General features: G+C 42.4%; 1 protein-coding gene across 7 annotated transcripts in view; it reads right to left on the bottom strand.

The window, feature by feature from the left end:
- Positions 1 to 24,126, bottom strand: part of RREB1 (ras responsive element binding protein 1) — a 122,369-nt gene that overhangs the window by 28,393 nt on the left and 69,850 nt on the right. For all 7 annotated transcript variants that reach the window (XM_088056540.1, XM_088056544.1, XM_088056532.1 and 4 more), the window contains 2 exons: positions 10,833 to 10,977; positions 9,544 to 9,683 (listed from right to left, as the gene is read on the bottom strand). In XM_088056540.1, the coding sequence (XP_087912666.1) occupies positions 9,544 to 9,683; positions 10,833 to 10,977 (285 nt within the window). The remainder of the gene's footprint in view (positions 1 to 9,543; positions 9,684 to 10,832; positions 10,978 to 24,126) is intronic.

Raw genomic sequence — 24,126 nt, 5'->3', positions numbered from 1 at the left:
ATCTGTAATGCTAATTAGGATATAAAAGCACTTAAACAGGCTTTAAGAAAAAGTGCTTTGCAAAGTTTGCTCCTTTCAAGATGGCAAGGCAGGATTTGCTACACTTTTAATAAAGGGCACCTCTGCAAGAAAAGTTTACATAAGCAGTGCCTGTTGCCTCGCATTACACTCTCCTCTGAGACAACTCCAATTTGTCAGCAGAGGAAATAGCTGTTCTTCTTTAAGAATGGAAAGACATTTTAGAAAGGAAATGCAGAGCCAAATTTTTAGCAAAATTAATCAGTCTTGATTTTGATTAAGACTAATGCAGGCAACCACCCAATCCTTCTAGATTTTATATTTCAGTAGTCAAGATGAAAATGCCAAATATTTATATTTACCATTATGTTACCAAGAAATAAACAGACACTATGCTCTGCATTATCCAAGACTGCTGGTGAGAAAGTGACATTCACCATTATTCTGCTTGTACTTCTGAAACCACACAGACTAAAACCTGAAGTTTTCACCCATGCAGCTCACTAATACAAAGCTGCCCATATCGTGGATGTTAACAAATAAAAACAGCCTTAATTTCTAGGCCTCATTGAAAATAAAAAGCTTGGTACCACTTTGCTCCTTTTCCTGTCCTCTTTAGCAACTTCCACAAACATAAGCAAGGGAAAAAAAAAAAAAAAAAAGGATGAAACATATCTTGAGACAGAAGTCATTAATACACAATTAAGTTATGAAGTTGTCTAACTCCTCCTACTGAAATCCCCAGTGTGTGTTTTTCTACCTCTGTTGTAATTATTCTCTTTTCTCTCTAACGTTATTTGCAGAATTAATGTGGCTCTCATGAGCAAAGAAATTCCTACGCTGACCTAAAAATAATACATCTGGGTAGAAGATGGGTGATTCCCTGCTGATGACTCATGTCCACACCAGTGGTGGGAGCAGGCTCCCAGCCTCCACACTGGCAGGGTCCAGCTGCAGGGGAGCCTGACAAGGAGGGGAAGATGGAGAAAGGACGCTTTTAAACACAAGGACTTTCACCACCTGTGAAAGAAAATCTAGCAGGTTACAGATATATTCCCCTTTAGGAAAGGATTCCTTTGCTTCTCTTTCACTTCTTCTGGGGCAAGGCAAAGTGAAAAAGATGAGAAACAGCCAACTGGTTTTCTGCTCCTGTGCAACCCCACCCATGTCAAGACACTCATCTCCTTTTGGATTAAAAAAAAACAAAAAACAACCCTTCCTTGCCTCCACACCCAGGGCCTTGGGAATTGACATCCAACAGCCGCACTAATCTCTCCCATTTGCTGCAGATGAGTGATGGAAAAGCAGCAGTGCTGCGAGCCCCGCTCCTGCCTCCCTACTAGCGATCCCTCTGGATCCTCCTGCTGTCCTGCAGTGCCCATTCCTGCCTCCCTCCCCCGCAGCTGCACAGCGTGCCTGACCCCGAAGGACCTGCTGCTCTGCCATCTCGACCTCGCCCACCGCTGTGGGGCTGTGCTGGAACCGCAAGCAGCGCCAGGAGCCAACTCCCTGCCAGCTGCAGAGGCTCCCCTCCCCTTCCCTTGAGCCTAAGGGGACGGACACAGCCGGCTAGATGTTCAGTGCATGCTGCTTCACATTGCATGCTCGGCAAAGGAGGCGCCTTTCCTTTAACTTTTCCCCCCTTCCACCAGTCCCACTGGCCACCTGATTTTGTTAGCGATGTGTTCCCTCACTCTCTTTAATCCTCTCCCTCAGAGCAGCCACCCATGGGTGCAGCCAATGCTGAACCCCCTGCACCAACCCTTCTATTAATAGAGGAATGCGCAGCGTTATGTACATTCCTACGGCTGCACTGTGGTCCAGGCAAGAAAAGTATCGTGTAGGAGCCAGGACAGACCCGATATAAACCGGGGTGATGTTGTGCTTCAGAAATTTGCCAGCATGCAGCAGAGCCAGTGTCAGCACCAGTGACTCCCACCTTCAGAGTAACTCCAGTGAAATGAACTGCTGTAAGGTTTAATAAAAAGGCACGAGCCATGCTGTGTCATGTTTTAACCTCCTTTGTGCGTGAGCAAAGAAAAATGAGTAGAAACTTCTTCCCAACACTTTAATGAATTGCATTTACCAGCAACACTTCAACAGTGTCAGCTTTAAACACCTCTGCCCTGGTGAAACAGTAGTTTAGTCCACCATTTACTTCAATGGAATTAACACGCAACTAAGACAAAATAATAGGAAAATGGGAGATGGCCTGCAGACACTCACACAAAGTAGTCATTTTCTCATAATGACTTTTTTTACTTAATAGAAGTCAGAGTTTTAAAAAACAGAAGTGTCAACAAATTGGCTGGACAGAATCACAGAGGAAGAGCTGAAGATCAACTTAAATAACAATGAAAGGTTTAATAGTTACGGCAAATATATCTGGGGGGGAAAAAACTGACCAGAATAGTCCTCTACAGCTACCAAAATTAAAAGCTGCACAGCATCCAGAATAACAGTGGTTATTTGTGCATACCAACTCAAGTGAACCTTCTGGTGTTCTTTCAAAGTAAGAAATGAAAAGCTCTTCCTATCATTCCTAACACATCTTTCAAATATGGAAGCCAAGTATTTCTGTAATTTTAAATTTAATAGCAGGAGTTAAAAAAGAAATCTGTGTGTCTATCATGTTAAAAAAACACCAGTACTTTTCATGAGTAACATAAGGATAAATACATCTCCGGGGATTTCTCTACCCTATAGGAATCCACTGATCACAACAGGACTCACATATAGGCACAGCTGAATCTGGATTGCAGTCCCTTACCCGTATCTACACGTTTGCAGGTTAAGATATGCTCAGCATGCAGACATGACTGCCAACACACTGAGCAGCACCAAGCACTTTGAGAGAGCTTGCGAATAAACAAATCCTGCTCCTTAGGATTAGGCAGGCGTGCTAATAACCTATTTTGGCTCAGCCCCTCTTCCCTCCTGCATGTCCTTTTACAAGCAGCTTTCCTCTACAGTCAGCTTTGCATTTACCCACTTTCTATTCTGGCAGCCAAGCTAAGATATTCAACACCATGTGACACAGCACAGTTTCACATGAGAGCATCACTCCCAGTGTCCATTCACCAGCCAGTATTTTCATCCGGCTGCTCTGGATTCCCAGTTTCCTCACACAATGAGCTCCCTGATGTGAGTTGACCACGTCTAGGCCAGCGCTGCTCTTCAGATGTTTCCCAGCTCTCTTTTCTGAACAGAAACTTCAGAAAGCACGTAACGTGCAGTTCTGTTCTGCTTTTGCAAGACAACCCACTGATTCTACTTCTCCATTTGCTCAGTAAAAGGATGCATTCACCAGCTTGCTTGCATACCCTCTCCTCTGCCTCACCAAGAATTGCATTGTACCACAGCATATTTCTGGTCATAGCATTTACCAGAGCTGGACTTCATCATCATCAGCTGTCTCATGGAATTGCTCCTACACTGAAAATGCTGCCAGCAAGAGATTAGGAGTTGGTTCCTAGTTTCTATCAGCAAGACATTGAGCAAACAGCTTGAGAGCAGAGCAAAGCAGAGCAGGAGAGTCAGCTGAATTGGCAGAGTCACAGCACTGCCCCCTGTCACCTCCATCTTTGGCTGTAACAAGTTTTGTAGCATTAACTGTGTTAGTAACTCCAGAGCAGTTTGTACCTAAACTGTCCTTGCTGGTACAATCTCAGTGACTAAAAAAGGAAGCATTGCACCCAAAATGTAGTATGCCAGAAGCAGAGTTCAAGGAGGTCCATGAACATGTCTATGCTGGAGTGCTCTCTATCCCTCTCAACAACTGTGTATGATACAACAACCTCAGAATTATCCATCTTCATTAAAAGAACACAGTGTTTCTTATTTTGAAATGCTAGCAAGGAATGAGGCTATGTGCACATCAACAGTTGTGACAGAGAGAAAAAGTAGTCTATAACCTTACAATGCTGAATGAAGATGACTTGTCACTCATCCTTCAAGTTGCTTCCAGTAACAGCAGTGTCAGCTACTGGGAAGAAGCTTCCTCTCCCCACCAAGAACCCGTAGTTCTGTCTCACAGTAAAATTAATTGCAAACAACATCTAGTTTTCAAACATCTTCACTCCTGCAAGTTTGTAGCATCACTAACACCCTCTTCCCGCAAAAGGCTTGCCACATCTATACAGCAGTGCGCTTCAGAATAAGGAAGCAAGAAAGATTATTCCCTACTATATAAGGAGAGAACAGATAGAAAGTGAATTCCTAAACTTGCTGAGATAGGCATTTGCAAAAACGGGAATGATACCTAAGGGTCTTTTTCTGGCTGTTTTCTTTTTTTTTCCTTTTAGCATTCAGTTCAAAGTACTTTCACATGGTCACACTACTGCTCTGAAAACAACCTAATATTGTACTAGTCTTTTCTATTGATTCTAATGACTGAAATAATCTCCATACATTTTCAATGTCCATTAGTTTCTTTTTTTTACCATTTTATCTCCCTAAATCCAGTGTGCAGAATTGCCTTGAAGAACAGTAGCTAGGCAATAAACATACCATATTCTAAGTAGCTAGTATCTTTTTCACCTAAAACCTACTTCCTCTTGTCTTGACTTAAATGGGACTACTCATGCACATTGTCTAAAATGATTTAAGACTGGGACATAGGTCCAGGTACCTGGCAGCGTCCCACCATACAGTGAAGAATGTGGGTGTGCTGGCACAGGGGGAAACCTGGTGACCAGCCCACCTGAATTGCAAGCTGCATGTGACAGATATCTTCAATTTACCCACAAAGTCCAGAAGACCATTCCTATGGCATTTGAGTTGTCCACTCCATGTTGGTGAAGTCAGGTAACACCAAGAAACATTGATAGCATTTTCCACCTTGTTTTCAAAAACAAGACCTCACAGTGGTTACCCTGGCAAAACTAGAGGCAGACAACCACAGATCCTAATGATCAGAAACTCCTAAGATTTATCCTTCCAGGGCCTGAGTTCTTCTGTTGCTGTGCCTATTACTGACCTGTGACCTGTTCAAAACAGTAGCTTTCCATGGCAGTGTTCAACCTCTTTCAGCAGAACTTGGGCAAGCTGTTTTGAAGAACAAAGTAGGCTGTGAACAGCTTTTGGTTTACTTTGTTTGGAGGTTTTACAGAAGCACATAACCCTGAGGGAAGAGTACTGCTTTTGTTGTCCTTGTGAAAATATAGCCAGGATTTTCAAGTTACAAAGCTTAATATATTATTGTATCACTGTTTGGACAGGCTCTGTAGAAGGTCAAAAAACCTAATCTCCCCTGAATCCATTCATGGCAACAGGCATTTACTGGTTTTGGTCACCATGTCAGCTCAGTGACATTGGGAGAGTGACTTTCACACTTCAATGTCTACTTATTTCTTGTATCTTACAAAAATATACCAAAACCAAATCTTGTAACTGGAGGCAATGCCACACTGAACCAAATGTGGTCAGAAAGCCTCATCATGTTCATTAAAGTCTCATAATAAGCCTCATTCATGTTCATTTTACCACATTCAAACTGCACAACTATCCTTGCTGGGAAATTATACTGGAATGAGTCTAAGAAAGGAGGTAACTGCAACACCATCACCAGCTCCCTCCTCCTCTCCTTGGGAAGATATTCAGACACAAGAGGCAGCATAAATGTCTCTTTGCTGATGTGAGGAAGGCAAAATTAAAAATACTTTAGCTCTCGGTACAGCATACTGCACTGAACTTTTTGGAGGAGAAGAGGAAATATAAAGGGTATGTTCTGGCTACAGTGAAATCTGACAGAGGAATTTAATATTTCATGTACTTTTTTTCTAAAGCCACACATTTTAACTTTAAGCCTGTTTCATTGTATTTGCCAAAGGAAAGAGGAGAAACCCAGCACAGCATCTGGAGAGGTTTCTCCCTGGGAAATCCTCACATCTCCTGGGCTTACACTACTGATGTTGCTCAGAGCTGTCAGGTGACCTTTACAAGCACGGTTTCACGGCAACCCTGCGCCACAAAAGTTTCCAGAGAAACTCCCCTGCTCTGTGAGGTTTCTCATTTTCCCTATTGGCTGTGCAGGGTTTCAGCTCTCTGCTAATTATATCAACACTCGGATACATCAACACTCAGATACAAACTCACCAAAATAGACAGTGTCCTGAGGCCCCAGCTGCAGGGAGGCAGACTTCTTTAAATAATCCAGGTGGAGAGGCCAAGCGGGTCAGAAAGTGCCCCTGGGCCATCTCCCACTGCTAATGGGCACTGCAGACAACCTTGCCGGGGCCAGCTCGTGTCATTAATTAGGGTGCAGGACCCAGGGCTTCAAAGGGATAGAGATTGACCAGGGGGTGTAATGCCATGAAGGAGATGCAGTGCCACAGCCCATTGTCAATGAGACAAAGGGCCCTATTATTGCTCGAAAGACTAGGGCAGTTCTTACCGTAATTAGGAGACAAAGATGCATGATTTAGGATTTTACATAATCAAGAGATACTCTCCCAAGCGAGAGCCCCTCTCACACAATCAGTGGATTAAGCATTGTTTACTCTGCTGCAAGTAAACAATGAGGTGCTCCCTGCTTGGGATTTTACATGAAAAAGCAGTTCTGGGCAAGACAAGGGGGAGTGTCTTTTCATCTGACTTTGAACAGCTAACCCTGTGATTTAAAGTTGTTCATTTGACAGTATCTGGAAGGGTGATGGCCCACCCTGTATATTAGCTGCTCACATAGGGCTGCCAGACAACCTTACCTTTTCTGCTACTTAGCAGAGGGTGGCCTGGACAGACAGACTCAGCTCTGGGGACAAGAGGCTGTATTTACACAGCAGCACTGAAATGGTAGGATTAAAGGACCACAGGGAAGCCAGGCAGAATTTCCTTCCCACCCTGGCACCTAGCCACTGCCGTGGATACATCTCTGAAGGGAGGCTGGTGCCACCATCAAGGCAGTGCACACTGGTGCACTGCTTCAGAGCCAGTTTGCAATCCTTTTCATAGGAACTAGGGGAGCAAAAATTAATTGGATGTTTGAGACCTGTGCCCTTACAACGAAAGGCCTTGGCTAGGCAGATTGATCTAGGCAGACTGAGCATCACTTATTTTTGATCATGACAAAACAATCTATGCTGGGCTACTGCCTACTGCAGTAGCTCCAAACAAACCACCAGACCCAGAGTATCTGACTCTGGGATACACATCCCATACCTTCCCCACAGGTCCTCATCAAGTGACTCTGTTTTTACAATATGGGCAATAAAAGGAGACTGCAGGTGTTACAGTCCCTGCCCTTTGCTCACAACACAGTTACTGCGCTTTTTTGTTTGTTTGAACTTTAACAAGAGTTATTTCCCCATGTCTTCTACAATAAAGCAACAACAGGATTTGATGAAAGCCTTCTAACATTCTGCAGTTTGCTTCCCTGACACAAGTACACCCATATACACCGGTCTCCTGCTCTACTACTCTAGCAAAATATTCTCTTTTCTTCAACTCTTTCACTGAAAAAAACAGCCTTAAGCCTCACAAAAAGGACTTCAGTCACTTGTACTCAGGACTGAGAATGGCATGCTACATTCTCTGTGTCTTGCTGAATCCTACAAACAGTATTGCAGAACCCTGGGAACCAGGGGATTACAGCCCCTGCTGGCCAAGGATTTTAACCCATTTCATTTGGGATGAAAGAGTCACTTTAACAGCAGTCCAAACTACTCTGCTTACTATAGAGTTTTCTGTTAGGTTGGGCCAGGCAGACAGTGTCATTTGACTTGTCTAGACTAGGATAGAAGGTGTGGCTAAAACCAGATGGGCAGGGTGAATTGCACTTTAATATATTAACTGTCCAGAGAGGACCACATCTTTCTTGTCCTGTCTTCACTGACACATCTTAAATAGCTGAGGGAAATACCTGACAAAACCCCTTTACTATCACCTAGACAATTCTATAAAGATAAGCATCCCATCACTACTCTTAAATCATACCCATGGAGCTTGTCAACTGTGACTTTGATTTAGGGACACATTCTAGTCTTTGCTGCTCAATAGAATCAAGGGTAGCAAATTCCATTTCAGGGGAATATTATCCCAAAGCAAGTCTAACACTAGAGCAAGAGCTGCACAAAGAGGTAAAGCATGTTTGCACAGCCACTGTGTCTTACTGCCTTGCCAGAGCAGACAGCAAAGCTGCCAAGCTAGAAGGGTATCTATTCCATTTTATCCATATCCATCATTCAAAGCAAGAAAATCCCCCTCTCGACTCAGGTCCATGGAATATAACTTTGTAAAGAGCTCATATATTCAGAGAAGCTTCAAAATGAGGGTAATGCCAGGATAAACCTTATATGCCAGCCACTTTCTCTAAAGTATGAAGTGTAAAGCAAAATTGTTCCAGCCTCCATTTTATGGGGGTTGCAGAGCTCTTACTGGAGAACAACTGTTTCAGCTTTGATCTATAATGAAAATTTACCTAATTTACTTCAGAAACAGCAAAGTATGTTTAATTATCTACTATTGAATGGACCAAGCTTTCAACTCCTTTCCCCAGTAACTGCAACATTAACAATGCCTTTAAAAAGTATTTTACATGTATTTACCAAGGTTTCGTAATTAAAAAGGGAAAAATTAATAGACTGAATCCCATTTAATACAATGGGATGCCTCTGCTCCATGCCATTAGATTAAGAACCTTTATCCAGGAGCGAGTGTTGACAATTAAAGATGCTGAATTCCTCACCCTTCCAAAATGATCATTAGAGACCAATGTCCCAAAATAAGTTTAAAATATTGACAAGCTTCTGCAAACGGACAATCTCCTTTCCTAAAGTAGCAGCTTTTCTACATGTTTCAACTAGACTTGAAAAATTTCTTTTATATCTTCATGTATCTGGCTCTACATTTTTCTATGGTAAAAAACAGGAAATAAAACAGTTTCAGGAGTCCCAGAGGCAATTACTTGATTCAAAACACAACATTCAAGCACCTTCCCGAACAATTAATAAATAATTTTTCCTTGTTTAAACAAGCTCATTTAAGCCAAAATCCACATCATTCCCTAACCTCAAAAGGCAGAAAAGCATAAAACATTTTATTGGAAGTTGGAAACCAGAAACTTATCTACCTTCACTAACTCCAATGACTGAAAAACCCTTTCTATCCAGCTGCTGCCTTCTCCACAAACAGAGTAATTTCATAGGATGATGCCTGAATACTTTTATCAAGTTTTTTTTTTATTAAGTTTTAAGCATCTTCAGTTTATCCTGTTAAATTTTTGCAATGTTGGCATTTCACAGTTTTATATAACAGTGATAGGTTTCAAGGGGAGGAAGAGGGGCTTTAATTTTTTCTAAAAACATTTCCAGCTATTAACTGGCAAGATGTCCTGTATTTGCAAAAAACAATAGAATTAAGCCCTACAGCACCCTGGTGACACAAGATGAGGCAAAACATTTAAAAACCTGCTCAAAACCACAAAGGGGGGCAATTAATAGCCCAGGGGACTGAGGGGCTCCTGCCCCTCCCCAGCAGGCTTCTTCAGGCCATCTGGTGACCAGAGACACTCTGGGTACTATCTCTTACCTCAATGAATTATCTGGATGTGTCTCCATGTGGGATTCCAGCCCATACTTGCAAAAAAAGTCTTTGAAACACACTGGACAATGATAAACTTCATCGTCAGCCCTCTTATCCCCTTCACCGGAATGGCCATCCTCGACAACCTTCAGAAAAAGAGAAAAAAAAACCTCACTAAACCAACCTGAAAGCAACAAAACAAACTTGCAATCCATTCAAAGTCTTTCTCTTACAAAAAGTTACAGGCTTCATGTGTAACCTTGCTGCAAGCAAACACAAAGGACTCATTCCTCAGGAGAGAGGGTAAGCGACAGAGCCTCGGCACATGTGTAAGAACATGCATGACAGAAAAGGAGGCTCCGCAGGAGATAAAGTGTGCAGCTGAGTCACACATCTATCAGTTCTAATGAGGAACTGTGATTTGAAGAACTTATAAACCCATGTGTTTATATACCACTGAACTAGCATTCCTCCCCCTTTAGAAAGCCAGGGGAGCTGTCAGCTTAAATTATTTATGCCACTGAGATACTGCCAACTGCTAAGTCAAGTGGTTCAGGGAGAAGCAATGAACTTCAGCATTTTTTCTATACTTCTCTTCTGATTAGAGGGAGAAAAGCATGCACAGAATGAGGGATACTGTGCTAAATGGAACTGCTACTAGCTTGCCATTTAGAGATAGAAAGTGGAAAGAATTAAGTTTGGCAGACACCATACATTTTGTACAAATGACTGAAATGTGTTAAAATATTTCATAAACAAAACCCTAATGGAAATGTCTAGCCTTCAAATAAATATTTTCTGGTCACTCTTGCAACTCCAATAAGGCAGGATTTTGCTTCTGTGAAAGGGAAATATATTGTAGATTTTTTTTCCTCCAGATCTAGACAAAAGGAGACTTTAGCTGCTGCTGCTGCTTTGGAAGCAATGATTGCTTTTTTAAAAGTTTAAATCACCATCCTCCAAGAATACTACAAAATAAATGGGAGGGGGAGAAAAAAGCTAGAGGAAAAGCTGCAGTAGCAAAAGAATAGTACATCTTCTTGTCATCCAACAATAATTATTTATAAATCCTAAGAAAATTCAAAAATTTAAACAAGAGTTTTAAAAACTGAATTATTTCAATCTCTGAAATTAGAAATTAATTTTCAATCTCAGACAACTGTGTTGGCTACACAGGATAAGCATGGCAACTCATATGCAGAGCTATAACATGTCTATGCTGACTGCACAAACCAAACAGCTGACAATTTAGGAAGTAACCAGGAACATCTTTTGCTTCATGCCCTGTAAAGAACCTTTTTTGCAGGTGTTCTCTCCTCTCTGTCCAGCTCAGCATCATGACTGAACTTCCGTTTCGAAGACAATCGCCTGCGCTTCAGTGGCGAGGGGGGAGTGGTGCTTGCTGTGCTGTTTGGATCCTTCTCATGAATCTTCATGTGCCTGAGCAGGAGGGGGAAGAAGACACTGTCAGCAGGCAAATCCAGGGCGGGAAGTCAAATGTAAATTTTAATACCAACACCACTTCTAAGGTTGGCCTTTAAAGGATACCACCAGAGATCACATAAACTGACCTGAACTTCGGAAAAACAGCTGTGGCATGATCCAGCACAGGACCTTTGCAGTGCCTGGGCCTGTGAGGGGCTGCAGCAGGGAGCCCACAAGCTTTCACCCATGTCCCAACTCAAAGTACGACACTTGCTCTGCTAACATCTATTTACATGAGCACCATGACCATTCCCATCATCCACGAGTTCCTGGTTCTGCCTAAACCTGCTCAGCAATCCATATACCCAGCCCCTCTGTCTTGTGGCAGTCTGGTAAGCAAAAGCCTGCAGCTTAGAATCCACTTCTCTCAGATGAAAAAAAGCACCTCATCTTCAACTGGTTCTTTGTATAGAAGTTGAGACGGTATATGCCAACACCAGAGCAACATTTGTTAAATATATTCGTTTTCTTCTCATCCTTAACACAATGGTGGACCCCAGTATCAAATTTCAAGCGCAGCTTTGAAGTCAGGATTATTTGTTCTCACTGTTACAGTGCACTAGGGATGGCTTGCAAAACTCTGTACTGCCAAGGCATGTTAACAAACCTGCTTTCCCAGGAAAACAACTATTTCTTGTCACAAAGACACAGGAAAAGGGAAAGGGACAGAATTACTCAGGAAGCAATCTCGTTAACATCTGTTTACCTGACCCACTTGCCTCTTGGTTTTCTGTATCTGCAACCTGAGGAAGACACAGTTGTCTAGCTCCCTTTAGTTAGATGGAAGGTATTGCTGCCATGCTTCTTCTTCTGACAACTCAAAGCTCACATTTAATTTTTTTTTTTTTTCAAGGTGGGGCCCTTAGCCTCACTTCAGATTTATATTGCCATTGAAAAATAAATCAAATGTATGTTCCTAGGGAGTTGCCATTTATCCATATGACTGACTTCAAAGAAACACAATGGAGTCAATATTAATGACACTTGGACAAATCTTTCAGAAGTCACGGTCACAACTCGGCTCAGGACAGTGCCATTTAACGTGACAGCACACTATCATGCTCTAACATGAGAGAATGTTGTAATGCAGACAAGTCTTGCACGTCCTCATAACTGCTTTGGTGTTATGACATAAAATCTATTTTAGTTTTGGATGCCAAGGGTATGATGCTTCGAGACAACACAGTGGACCAAACTGACCCACAGCAGACTCCACTAGAGCTGCTGGGAAGACTGTCTCATCGCACAATGCTTTTTTTAACGTTTCCTTTCACAATTTCAGAAGCTTTGAAAGAAATTAAGGCATCTAAATCACTGTCTCAAACTATAGCCTGTCTCAAACTGCAGGGTGTTGTGCAGGAACAGTCTCACGCCAAAAGCACCACAGGAGTCAGGACAGATGCAAGATTAAAATGGCTGTTTAGCTACTGCCTGCTTTCAGCATCCATCAAGGCTGAGGCTGCTTGGAGGATCAGGTACACCAGGAAAAAGCCTGTTGTTTTCCCACATCTCCAGTAACTCTCACTGGTCACTCTGATGGTGGACAGACACTGGTGACACCCATCAGTCACATCTATGTGCAGATGTGCCCAGCAGATTGGATACTTCACGGAAATGCTGCTGAAATTTTCTGACCTTTTTCCCTGCCAATCACCCACATGGGAGGAGAAGAAATGCTGACTGTCTGAGCATTTGGCTCTCTCCAGGTTTGACAGAAGCCAGAGAAAACCCGGAGTGCTGACACAGCATACAGAGTGCTGTGCACTCCCCTGCCTTGGCCCTCTGGTAGCTCTGGCATCACAGGCACCAAAGCAACTGATTTAGCCACATGAATCCAGAGCTACCTTGTCTCACAAAATCTGCAGGAAGGCACCTATAGATACTCTGCTGCCTCATTTTCTTTAATCTTGGGGTTTTTTTCCCCTGTGACACTGATCTAACTTCTTGTTTTAGCTAGAGCTTCTTTCATGGGTGATAAAACAACAGCATGAGCTGCAGTTGCCTGTATTCACACAAGAATAAGGGAGAAGAAACCAGTTATTTGTTCAAGGTCCACAATGATAGAAGATAAAATTCAGAAAGCATCTTGGAACAAAAAATCAAAATATTCAACTGCACAGGCAAAGCAAAACCTGGAAGGTGGATTCTTTGTCTACTCTTGTATTATTTATTTTTGGTAAAAACTATTTTCCAGTTTCAGTGATCTCTTGAAAGTAAGGACAGAAGCTTTTGCTGTGCCTGTCTGTCCCTGCACCCCAGGCACTCATACATGGCCTGACTGCTTAAGCCTCTGGCAGCTCAGCTGAAGCACAGCTAACTCTACTTGGCCAGTTACTTTTCAGATAGCTAGGGAGCAAAACCAGTCAAACTAAATCACATTCATCCAGAAAACAAGCAACAAAAAAACTGCTACACGGTGGAGTGGGACATTTTCTTCCCATTTTCTTTTAAGCCTCTTTCCAACCATTCACAAGCATGCACAACTGTTTAGCAGCTATGCAAAACAGGTTCCTCAGGGCTAAGTTCTTTCCTCCTGCTGTTTTTCCACCTGTTGAACTGTGCTTGTTTTGATGGAGATGGCTCCTGCTTGAGAGGGGTGTGACGGCATATTCACAGCACACCAACAGGAAAAACCCTTGGGACCTCCAGGTTAGTGCCAGCCCAACCTGGCACCTCTGCCTGGCATGACTTAATGCATGCAAACACACTGGCTCCTGCAAGTTCCAAAAGCAGCTCAGCTATGCTTGCAGTCAGGTATGCCAGTAAGGCAGGGCTTGCTAACATGGGTACAGCACCCCAGTGATGGGGGCTTTGCTATGTCTGGTGTCAGTCACTGGCTGCCCCAATTGCTTGCCGTTCTCATTCATGCAACATGCGTGCTTTTGCCATGTCCTAAAAGTCACAGCAGAATCCATACCACAGCAAGGAATGTGGTGATCCCTTCATGTTTTAGTTTCACATATTTGAAAGGAAGTAGCCTAAGCTATTGAGCTATAAACAGGAAGACACCCTGACTGCACCTTTGACTTTTACTGGGTAGGTCAAACATCACAGCTGCTGTGATAGCTCTATGCATGTGATCATTTAGGGAAAAAAAGGAAAATTCCGAAAGCAAAGCAGGAGGTTCCAGAGTTCTCAAGGAGAGTCGCAACCTGCCCACATTACAGCCAGCAGGTTGCTCCTTTGGCAGGTTCAGCAAGTTTCACTGCATCAAATTTAGGGTGGAGAGGAAAAAGATTACTAGAGCTACAGCCCAAGATAAGCGGGAAGATAAGGCCAAGAAGTACAAAGGATAGACACAATCTTCATCTCTCTCTTTTACTTTGCAACATGGATGTCATTCTGCCTCCAGACAACACTTATCACCCAACATGGGTTGAACTTCAGTAGATGCCAAGTCACATCCACAACCTTTCTTTTAAACACTCCCTCCACCGAGGCTTCTTCTACTTAAGAAGTTTCCTAACCATAATTAAGTGGGGGAAAAGTATTTGTGCTGCCTTACTCCTTTAGAAGAGTTTGCCTTGATTAGATCTTACATTTAACACTGAAAATGTTCAACCTCACTGTTTAGACTGCCAAGATATAAGGAGAACAGGAACAAAGCTGTGTTTAGAAGTTATTTTCCCTTTGTGACTATAACAACATATTTTGGCCTGACAACACTGGCATACTTAGAATGCAAAAGACAGGCTCGTAAGTCAGGCTGGCTTTCAGCATCTTACAGTGATAAAGAAAAAGGATATGACATTAATCAGTTCCAAAAAATAAACACTCAACACTTTAAGTGAGAATGTAGCTAAAAAAAAAAAAAAAGGGCAAAATAAGGACATGCACAGAAATGCTCATATTCAGTTGCAGATGCAAGTTACAGTAACATGTGCCAGCAGCTTTAAAGTGACCACTACTGCAGCTCAGGAGACATCCAGAATCACAGTGGATGAAAACTTGGATTTCTTTTTCTAAATTAAATCAATGAATTGTGACTCTGAGCCATTCTACAGAGCAACCAAAGTACACCAGACAAGCTCAGGAAGGTACAGAACCCTGAAAACTGCACCTCAATAGTCTTCCCAGCATGCATGCAAGTACACATACACTTGGGACAGTGCTGAAGGTGGAACACTAAAATCCAACCATGATATACACAGGGAAGGAAGGAGATTAAAAACTTGAGCTTTGTATTAGGGAGGACTCATTTACACTGAGTGCTAGCTTAGCCTCAATTAACCTCTCAAAGTGGTGGAATTCTATTTAAAATCAGACCAGAGAAAGAACCAGAAAAATTTGCAAAAAATAAATAAAAAATGAAACTAAGAGGAAACTAAGTCTTTTTCAAACATGGTCTGATCCACCTCTGAAGTAAACTCTTAATGCTTAAGAACTGCTATGCAAAAGAAAAGGAAATACCTTGCTATATACTATGCTTTCCACAGCACAGCTGTACGAGAAAAAGCTCTCCTCATAATCTCTTCCCTCCCCCTCACAAGAAGAATTTCACAGGTGAGCCAAGAGGATCCAACTGTGCTAGGACTGTGTGCCAGTCAGCCCTCCCAACAAAATCACATTTTTTCAAGTGCTTGACTGCCTTTCATTCCATCCTCCCCCTGAGAATCACCTTCCACTTCCCCTCTTCTGCCACAACTTTCCTCTCCCCTCTCAGGGTCACATGAGCAGGATGACTAAGATGATACTGCACAAGAATTCCCCTGGCTTCTTTCCTTTTTTTTTTTTTCTTTTTTAAGACAAATGGGCAGAAAATTTTCCAGCCCTACACTGTAATGCAGAGCATGATTTCAGGAGGTTGACCATTCTACTAAAACAGCAGCAAGTGAATATATTGCTATTTCACATTGAAGATGAGACTTCTGTAGTAATAGGCAAATGCAGAACTCAAGTACCTTTTTCCTTTTTCTCTTGTGGATAGTGTTGGGAACCACTTCTATGGGAGGTGACTCATGGGGAGGGCAGGGGAGCATGTGTCTTGCTGAAATGACATGCAGCTCCTGCTGGTCACATCCCAGTCTTTACCACATCTCTAAAAAGGGCTGATGTATTTTCTTAATGCCAAGGGGATTTGCATATTGATCGTATAAGCTTTCTGGAGGTCTCAAAACAGGGCAGCCTACAGCTTCAATGCCAAAACCAGAACGTGGGCAGGTTTTGACTGGCTGGCTCAAGGCTAGAATAAGCAGCCAAAGCATCCTGAAGGAGGCAAATGCAAGATGCAGCTGCTTCTGGCCCTGGGTCCCACTGAATTATGAACAAAACCAGGAGCTTCTGCTTTGCATACAGATAACCTGATCAGCACCACTTTGGATCTTGGATAGAAATCATCCCTCAGCATGCGTGGGAATCCCTCACCTCTTAATTCTGGGGAGGAAAAAAAAGTACACTGTAGCTGCACCTTGAGTTTCCATGCCTCCTGATGTGCTTCAGGTCCCAAAGAAAAAAGGCCTATCTGGCTTGGAGGCCCAGCCTAAAGGAAGGTATGGAACAAAAGGGTGCATTTGCAGTCCCTGAGCAGGGCTCAGGGTTAAACCTCTCCCTTAGAACTATGGCAGCACAAGCACTGCTGGCTTTCAGTCAAGAGAGGTTTATGACAGGTAGGTCTGATTAGAAGGAGCAGCATGTCCAGAGGGGGAGCAGCAAGCAATTTCACTGAGGCCTGGTTGGGAAAGTCCCAACATCTAAATCAAGATTAATTATTGAGCACAGAATCCAGTGTATGTATAAACACCCTCCTCCTCCCTCACGTCTGTGGAAACGTGGTGGGGAGGCCAATGAATCTGGGCATTATCAGTCCAGAGAGATCATCTGACACTATCAAGTTCAGGTTCTGGCTTCATTTCCCACATATTATTATAAGTTTCTCCACTTTACCACTAGATGTACCCTATACTCTACTGTACTGCATGTAATTATTCCTCATCTCCCTCGTGATTTCTAGGCAGTTTGGTATCAAAACCAAGTGGAAAATCCTCATACATCTGATGCTTATCTGAAGACAAGGAAGCCACACATCCAATCATTCAAATCAAAGACAAAGAATAAAAATCAGTGCTTTCCATCCTTCACCTTGTTTACAGTACACTTTGTTTTTTGCCTTACAACAAGAAGAACTGGTCAAGTTCCCAAGCTAGTCTGGGAAGGACTGAGCTGGTCAGTACAATTTAGCTGATTCAATTGCTTTATGTCTTTCACTGTTTTGTGTCTCAAGATCTTTCACGTACATTGCTCCTCCCAAATAACAGTAAACAAACTCCAAAGAATCCATTTTAAACCCCCTTTTCAATACTTAAAAAAAAAAATAAAAAAGTCTATCCTTCAGAACATGACTAAACATCTCTGATCAGAAAAATATAGTTCTGCTTTGTTAAATCTTCGACTTAGTGCCATGGTATCAGAACAAACAGGAGTGAGTGCAGGATGCATCCAAGATAGGTTGAAATTTGGACCATGATGTACTTCAGGCCTCATGAAATGGAAAATATCTCATAAAGAAAGTGAAGACAGCCTTTAAAATTACACTCCTTTCAGATATTTTTATGTCACATTATCTTTGTCACTGTTTCTTGTTTCATTCTTCTTAAAAAATGATACTTCAGGCTAAGTTGTCTGGAAATGTAGGAAAACACAGGGAACTTCTCTTCAAAGCTCCTGCCATTTGATGCATACAGGAAGTAAATCCTAAACAGAGAGAAAGTGAAGCAGCAGTATTTTTAGGAACAATAGTTTAAAACCCTTCTGCTTAGTCCCTCCTTAAGTCTCGTGAATATGCCTGAAACTTAAGTCAAAAGTGCAGTAACATTATGCCCTTGGTTGAAAGAGTTTAGTCAGTTGTTTGTTTGTTAAAACATGTAGAGAATCTGCATTGACAATGCATTTCCAGTGTTAATTATCAACATCACCCACTTAAGAGCAATCCACTCAGCCCTTGCCAGTTGTAATCACAGGAACCAAAAAGATGTAGGTAATTTTGCAAATCAGACATGATCTGTACTAGGACAAGTTTCTGTTTGTCTTTGGCTTAATATTTGTATCCTCAAAAAAAAAACTCCAAAAATGGCCCAAAAAGTTCTCAGACACACACCCATGATTTGCAGCAAGTCACGAGACAAAATCCCAAACACCTGGGAAACTCTCTCTTACAACTGCAGAGCGATCTCAAAACAAATTCCAAGCACCCCCACATACTCTAGTGGTAGCCAGCATGGGACAGACAGAAGGAAGCTGAGCAGCAAGAGGTCTCTGTGACTACTCTGGTAGGTAATTCATGCAGGGAAAGGGTAGGGTGGGGCGAACAGGTCCCAGGAAGGATCAGATTGGGGTGCCCTGACCCGTTTCAGCCACATGTCTGCAAGCAGGCCAGCCAGAGATCCTCATGGCAGCCAGGCACTGCCATCCTGCCGGCACAGCGGCACAACTCGTTATCCTCATGGAGTCTCCAGCGCTTCTTCATGCTGTCTGCCAAGGCTAACGTGGCCCTGGGGAGCCTCCCCATACAGCAGCATGCAGTGGTAGCCTCCCCCTTGGCATCCCCCAGGTGCCACACAGACATGCCCTCAGCACCCTCCCCGGCTCAGAGTGGCTGCCGCAGTGCCTGGCTCCCAGTGCAGTGAGATTCTCCAGGCAGACAGCATCACTGGAATGACAGAAGTGCCATTATTTGGGTCCACCAAAACTGGCTGGGTGTGGTAAGGCTGAAAAAGCCACCAGTGATTAAATTCAAATGACAGATTTCAAATCTCTTTTCAGTGCTACTGGGACAGTCTGCGAAGTCAGCCAGTGCCATGCAGCTTCCAATAAATACATGATACCTAAGGATATATGATATACACACATGCACACAGAGCATTCTATATTTTTATCCTAGAGAAAAATTTTGCTTTGCTGTGAATAAAGGCAAGTTGTAAGCATGAGTGAGAGGAAAGATAATGCTCTACAAATCCAACGAATGGGGTGTACCACTTCTGAATAATTATGCTGTATTCACATTTAAACAACTACTTGCTACACAGACTCAGCAAGTTCAAACAGGCTGATATTGATACAACTGCATTCCCAGCCTGGCTCAAAGTTACTCTTATTCCCTAACAGCAACGTTGTCAGAACACCTCAAAGGAAAAAAAGGGAGACAAATATTTGCCTGATGATGCTGTGACAGGGAAGTGATTCAAACCATGCTTCCAAACCAAAGCTTCCCAAAGGACTACAGAAGAAAGCAGTTTGCATCAACCCTGGAATAAGGGAGAGCAAAGAGAAGGAAATGCAGTGTGAGCTTCCTAGTACCACTTCACCAAGCTGTCACACACAGTTTACACTATGTTCAGAGCAGACCTAAATTAACAATGCCAAATACTGCAAGAAGACTTCTAAGCTGTAAGAAACTTTTATATGGGACAATTAAACAAGATCTTTTTCTCCTTTTCTTTCTTTCACCGTAGTTCCTTAAGCTTAAAGAAAAAAGTGTATTAACAACAGTAAAATTAGGCACAAGTAATATTTTTTCAAGTGTACCAAAAATCTGGCCTGGGCCATTCTGAACTGTTTCCTTCAATCTTTTCGGAGATTTGTGGTTTTCTGGCATGTCCTTTAGTTACCACACTATATAACCTTATTCAGTTACTTTGCTGCTGACATTTCAGGAAACTTTATGTCTAAAGAAAACAAGTATTATTAGAAGATAAAGACAATTAAGGCCATTTTACATTTTAGTAAGAGGGGGAAAAGAGGAGAGAGAAGGAAAGAGAAAATTAGATAAAAGTATATCACAACAGGAAAAAGGTTTATCCTAAAGAGCAAACACAGTCGAAGAAGTCCTATGTATGTCCTGCCTCCCCTCCAGAACCACACCCCTTTCTTAACCAAGCAAACATAAGCCTCAGCTACTTCCCAGAATCAGGCAAAGCCCTGTTGCTGTTGGTTCCCTCTCACACTCCTCTGTTGAGCAATCCTGATGGCAGAGCACAGAACAACTTGCTGCGTCACACAGCTCAAGAAGGAAAAAACATACAGCCACAGCACTGCTGGGGACGCTGCGCAGATGGAGCCGAGTATCTCTCCCTAACACACACACACACACACAAATGCGCACACACGCACGCACACATGCAAGGAAGCTGCACGAGATAAGGGAAGCACATCTTCCTTAAAAGCAGGGTCTCCACGTTACCCCGGTATCAGCAGCCACCAAGTATCTCAAGAGGCAAGGAAGTAAAAGGTTATCACTGCACACACACAAACTGCAAACTTCCCAGTGCTGAGGACGGCATCCTAGCAAAAGCATTTTCACGTGCTCAGCCCATTTCCTCTCCTGTTCCTGAACATGTGGTCCTCCTTCCTTACAGCATTCCCTTGCTGGGAAGAGAAGCACTAGGAAGAAGTTTCACATCTTGTTAGACGTCTGTTTAGCCAAACTGGAAACAAAATTCCTTGCGTGACCTGTGCTACTTTACAGGAGTTTGGGAACTTTAGCCCTCAAGTGGAATTCATTCAGTCCGTGAGCAATTGTCACCTTACTCTCTCTCCCCTCTGTCTGAAACTGTCAAAAAAGCTACCGCTGAAGTGTCCTGGTGTAAAAAATGAGCCACACAGAAGTTGTACACCTTCTCTGTTTCAAGGTATCTTTTCCACATGAGTCAGCACTGGAAAGCTGACTGAGGATTTACAAAAAAATCACTGAGAGTGTTTAGCAAACTTCAGCTAAGAAACCAGCCTGAAGAACTCAGCATATCTACAGATATCCTCAAGTAACAGAAAGCAGTATTTGCATATTGTGTGCTATTTAGGAGTTGTACAATGGCACTACTACTTTAAAGACTGTGTCTTTGCCTAAGCTGTGTACATCATGCATATGAGCATCATGGCTCAACAACCAAAGTGAAAGGATCTGGCTAAGTCCAAATGACAAGATTCCCCTTGTTTTTTAATTTATTTTTTTTTTAACAGCTACAAAAGCTTCCCCCAATCTAGTTGTCAATCAATTGTTATGGAATAGCCTATTTTTAAAAGAGGGGAGGAAAGAAAAAGGAAAAAACTTGCTGACCCTGAGAGGGGAGGAAGGGGGGTATGTTCTGCCATTTGCTGGTTCCAGCATGCTGAACTAGAACAGGTTGAGCAGGTTATATACTGGGGGGGAAAAAAGGTAAAGCTGTAAGACACACATTAAAGGTGGAGTGACAGCAACCACAAATGCAGTTTATGATAGACTTTTTCCTCATTCTTGTGGGTACTTTGCCCAGGAATCTTTTCAGAGGATAGGAGGACAGGGAAAACATGTTCATAAGAGAAGTGATGCAAGTATTTCTGATGTGCATGCACAACAGACTGAACAAAGATTACTTTAACATACAAACTGTCTCAGCAAACTTTCTCACCACCAGCATTTTCTACACAGAATCAGCCAACTGAAATACAAGCTACAAGACAAACCACCAACCAAAAAGTGAACAAAACAACATGTTATTTGTTAACCTTGAGAGCTAACATGTCCAGAGGAATCACATGTCAGGTTTATGGCAGAGGACTAAAAGCATCTCAACTCCTCACAAAGATCACGTGGACTTTCTAAGTGCTTGCTAAGTTAAAGCTTGTATTTATTTTGTAGCTCTTCAAGGTGAGAAGGGGAGGAAACATCCCTGAGAATACTAGACCTTCAGAGGAGGTGATATTCCTGAAAGGGTACTTATGTGGAAAGATCAAGGTCTTGCACTGCCATGTGCTCTGAGACTAGAGTCTAATCTGTCAAGTGGCTTGTGCTTATTTGAACTGTGACATGGGTAACAAAGCAGCACTAAGCTACGCTCAATACACTCTGTTATACAGGAGATTTATGTTACTGCCCATGAGGAGGGCGGCATTACCCTGGCACGTCAGACCACCTTCTCCTCGACACAAATTACACCAGAAACCTAAACTCATTAAGAGTGTCCCCTTTTTTGCCTTGCAGAAAACCAAAACATAAGAGCCCACAACCTTACAATGCACAAGATTAGACTTTGCTATTGCTTAAAGGCAACACACAGAGAAAATCTAGGACTGAAAAGCACACTGAAGTCTTATGTTTAGGTACTGAGGAGCTCTGGAGATGCAAGTATAATGTTCCTCATTGTGTACGCTTAGGTTCTCAAGAACAATGGAGCTAATTAAGGTCTGCATATAAATCTTAACTCTGCACTTCCTTGCTTCGCTTGATTCTAATCAGATCTCAGCATTCATGTTTTTGTGTTAACTTCCTTTGCTGTTCTTTAATGATAACTCAAGGGGGACACTGTCCAAGCCTACAAGCAGCGTGTAACACATCTGAAATCATGGAATCTCCTTGCAGCTCTGAGGGTTCACAGTGGTTCTGTGGCACTGGAGGTCACCCAGAGTCTTTTACTGCTGAAGATACTGGTGGAGGGGTTTTTCTGAGCACCCTGTTTGTGAACCATATGAATTAAATAAAAGTTTATATACAGTCTTTCCAGAAGTAAATCTACTCAGCATCAGTGAGACAGACAAAAGGTTTCTTCCTAGAGCACTTAAAAATGCTGTAGACTCCTAGTTCGAATCAAAGACACAGAGAAACAGACTCTTCTCTTACTGCCATATTGTTGTTGAAAAGGCCTCCTTTTCTTTTTTCTTTTCTTTCTTTTCCTTTTCTTTCTTCTTTCCTCTTTTCTTTCCTCTTTCCTTTTCTTTCCTTTCCTCTTTCCTTTTCTTTCCTCTTTTCTTTCCTCTTTCCTTTTCTTTCCTCTTTTCTTTCCTCTTTCCTTTTCTTTCCTTTCCTCTTTCCTTTTCTTTCCTCTTTTCTTTCCTCTTTCCTTTTCTTTCCTCTTTTCTTTCCTCTTTCCTTTTCTTTCCTTTCCTCTTTCCTTTTCTTTCCTTTTTTCTTTCCTTTTCCTTTTTCCTTTCTTTTTCCCCTTCCCTTTCCTTTCCTTTCCTTTCCTTCCCTTCCCTTCCCTTTCCTTTCCTTTCCTTTCCTTTCCTTTCCTTTCCTTTCCTTTCCTTTCCTTTCCTTTCCTTTCCTTTCCTTTCCTTTCCTTTCCTTTCCTTTCCTTTCCTTTCCTTTCCTTTCCTTTCCTTTCCTTTCCTTTCCTTTCCTTTCCTTTCCTTTCCTTTCCTTTCCTTTCCTTTCCCTTTCCCTTTCCCTTTCCCTTTCCCTTTCCCTTTCCCTTTCCCTTTCCCTTTCCCTTTCCCTTTCCCTTTCCTTTTTCTCCTTTCCTTTCCTCCTAATTTAACTTTCTGCAAAACATGGGGGTCCCAGCAGAACACCAAACACATATTCTGGATATTATCTGCTGACAAGAGAGGCCAAAAAGCTTCCCTCCACCTGTTTCCCCCTCCTTATTTACAAAACATGCTAGTAAAAAATGTAACAAACTTTTTTAGCTGCAGAGAAAAGCAAAACAGCTATCACATCTCACCTGCATCCCACAACTACAGTCATCAGTTACTAGAAGCAGAAGTTAGTCCTTTGTGTTCATTATCTGTGGTGAAGAATTAGGGCACTTGCATTTGTTGAAGCTTATCTTTCACTAGCATGCTGACAGTGGTTAAATCATCCCCTCACATATAAGAGATGGATTTAAAAGCCCGTAGTACAGTCTGGTTCTTAATATTTAAGAGCACTGCTTACCAATTACTACATTGAAATAAAAGCTCCTTAGGAGATGACCAAAGAGACATTTCTATTGTGCAAGACAATGAGGGACAGCCTTTTCACATGTGTGAATTGTCAATCATTTTCTGTGTGGTGAGCTCCTTGGCTATTCATTTTTAGCTTCAAGATCTTGTACCTTCAGTTTTTGAAAGCTACACCAAATTTCCACTTGCAAACCACCAGAAAGCAAACCAAAGCAGTTCCCCGCCTCTTCTGGGAAATAAAAAAGGTCTTCATCACATTTATGCAGTTATGCTCTGCCTCCAAAACTCCCATCTTAAGCAAATGCCAGCCTGCACGTGCTGGACTACAGAGATCCTATTTGTACTTAGAGGCTGGGCATTGTTACTGCGCTGCACCCCACAAAGCACACACAACATACTGGAAGCAGGCCAATGCCATAAATAACATGGGAGCAATTCTCAGGTGGAATGCAGGGAGAGGATAGATTCAGCCAG

The sequence above is a fragment of the Pseudopodoces humilis genome, chromosome 1 (genome assembly GCF_049639895.1).
Source record: "Pseudopodoces humilis isolate 2021_Gansu_Grassland_sample_001 chromosome 1, ASM4963989v1, whole genome shotgun sequence".
NCBI lineage: Eukaryota > Metazoa > Chordata > Aves > Passeriformes > Paridae > Pseudopodoces > Pseudopodoces humilis.
The sequence above is the reverse complement of the archived record's forward strand: the minus strand, read 5'-3'. Positions and strand labels throughout refer to the sequence as shown.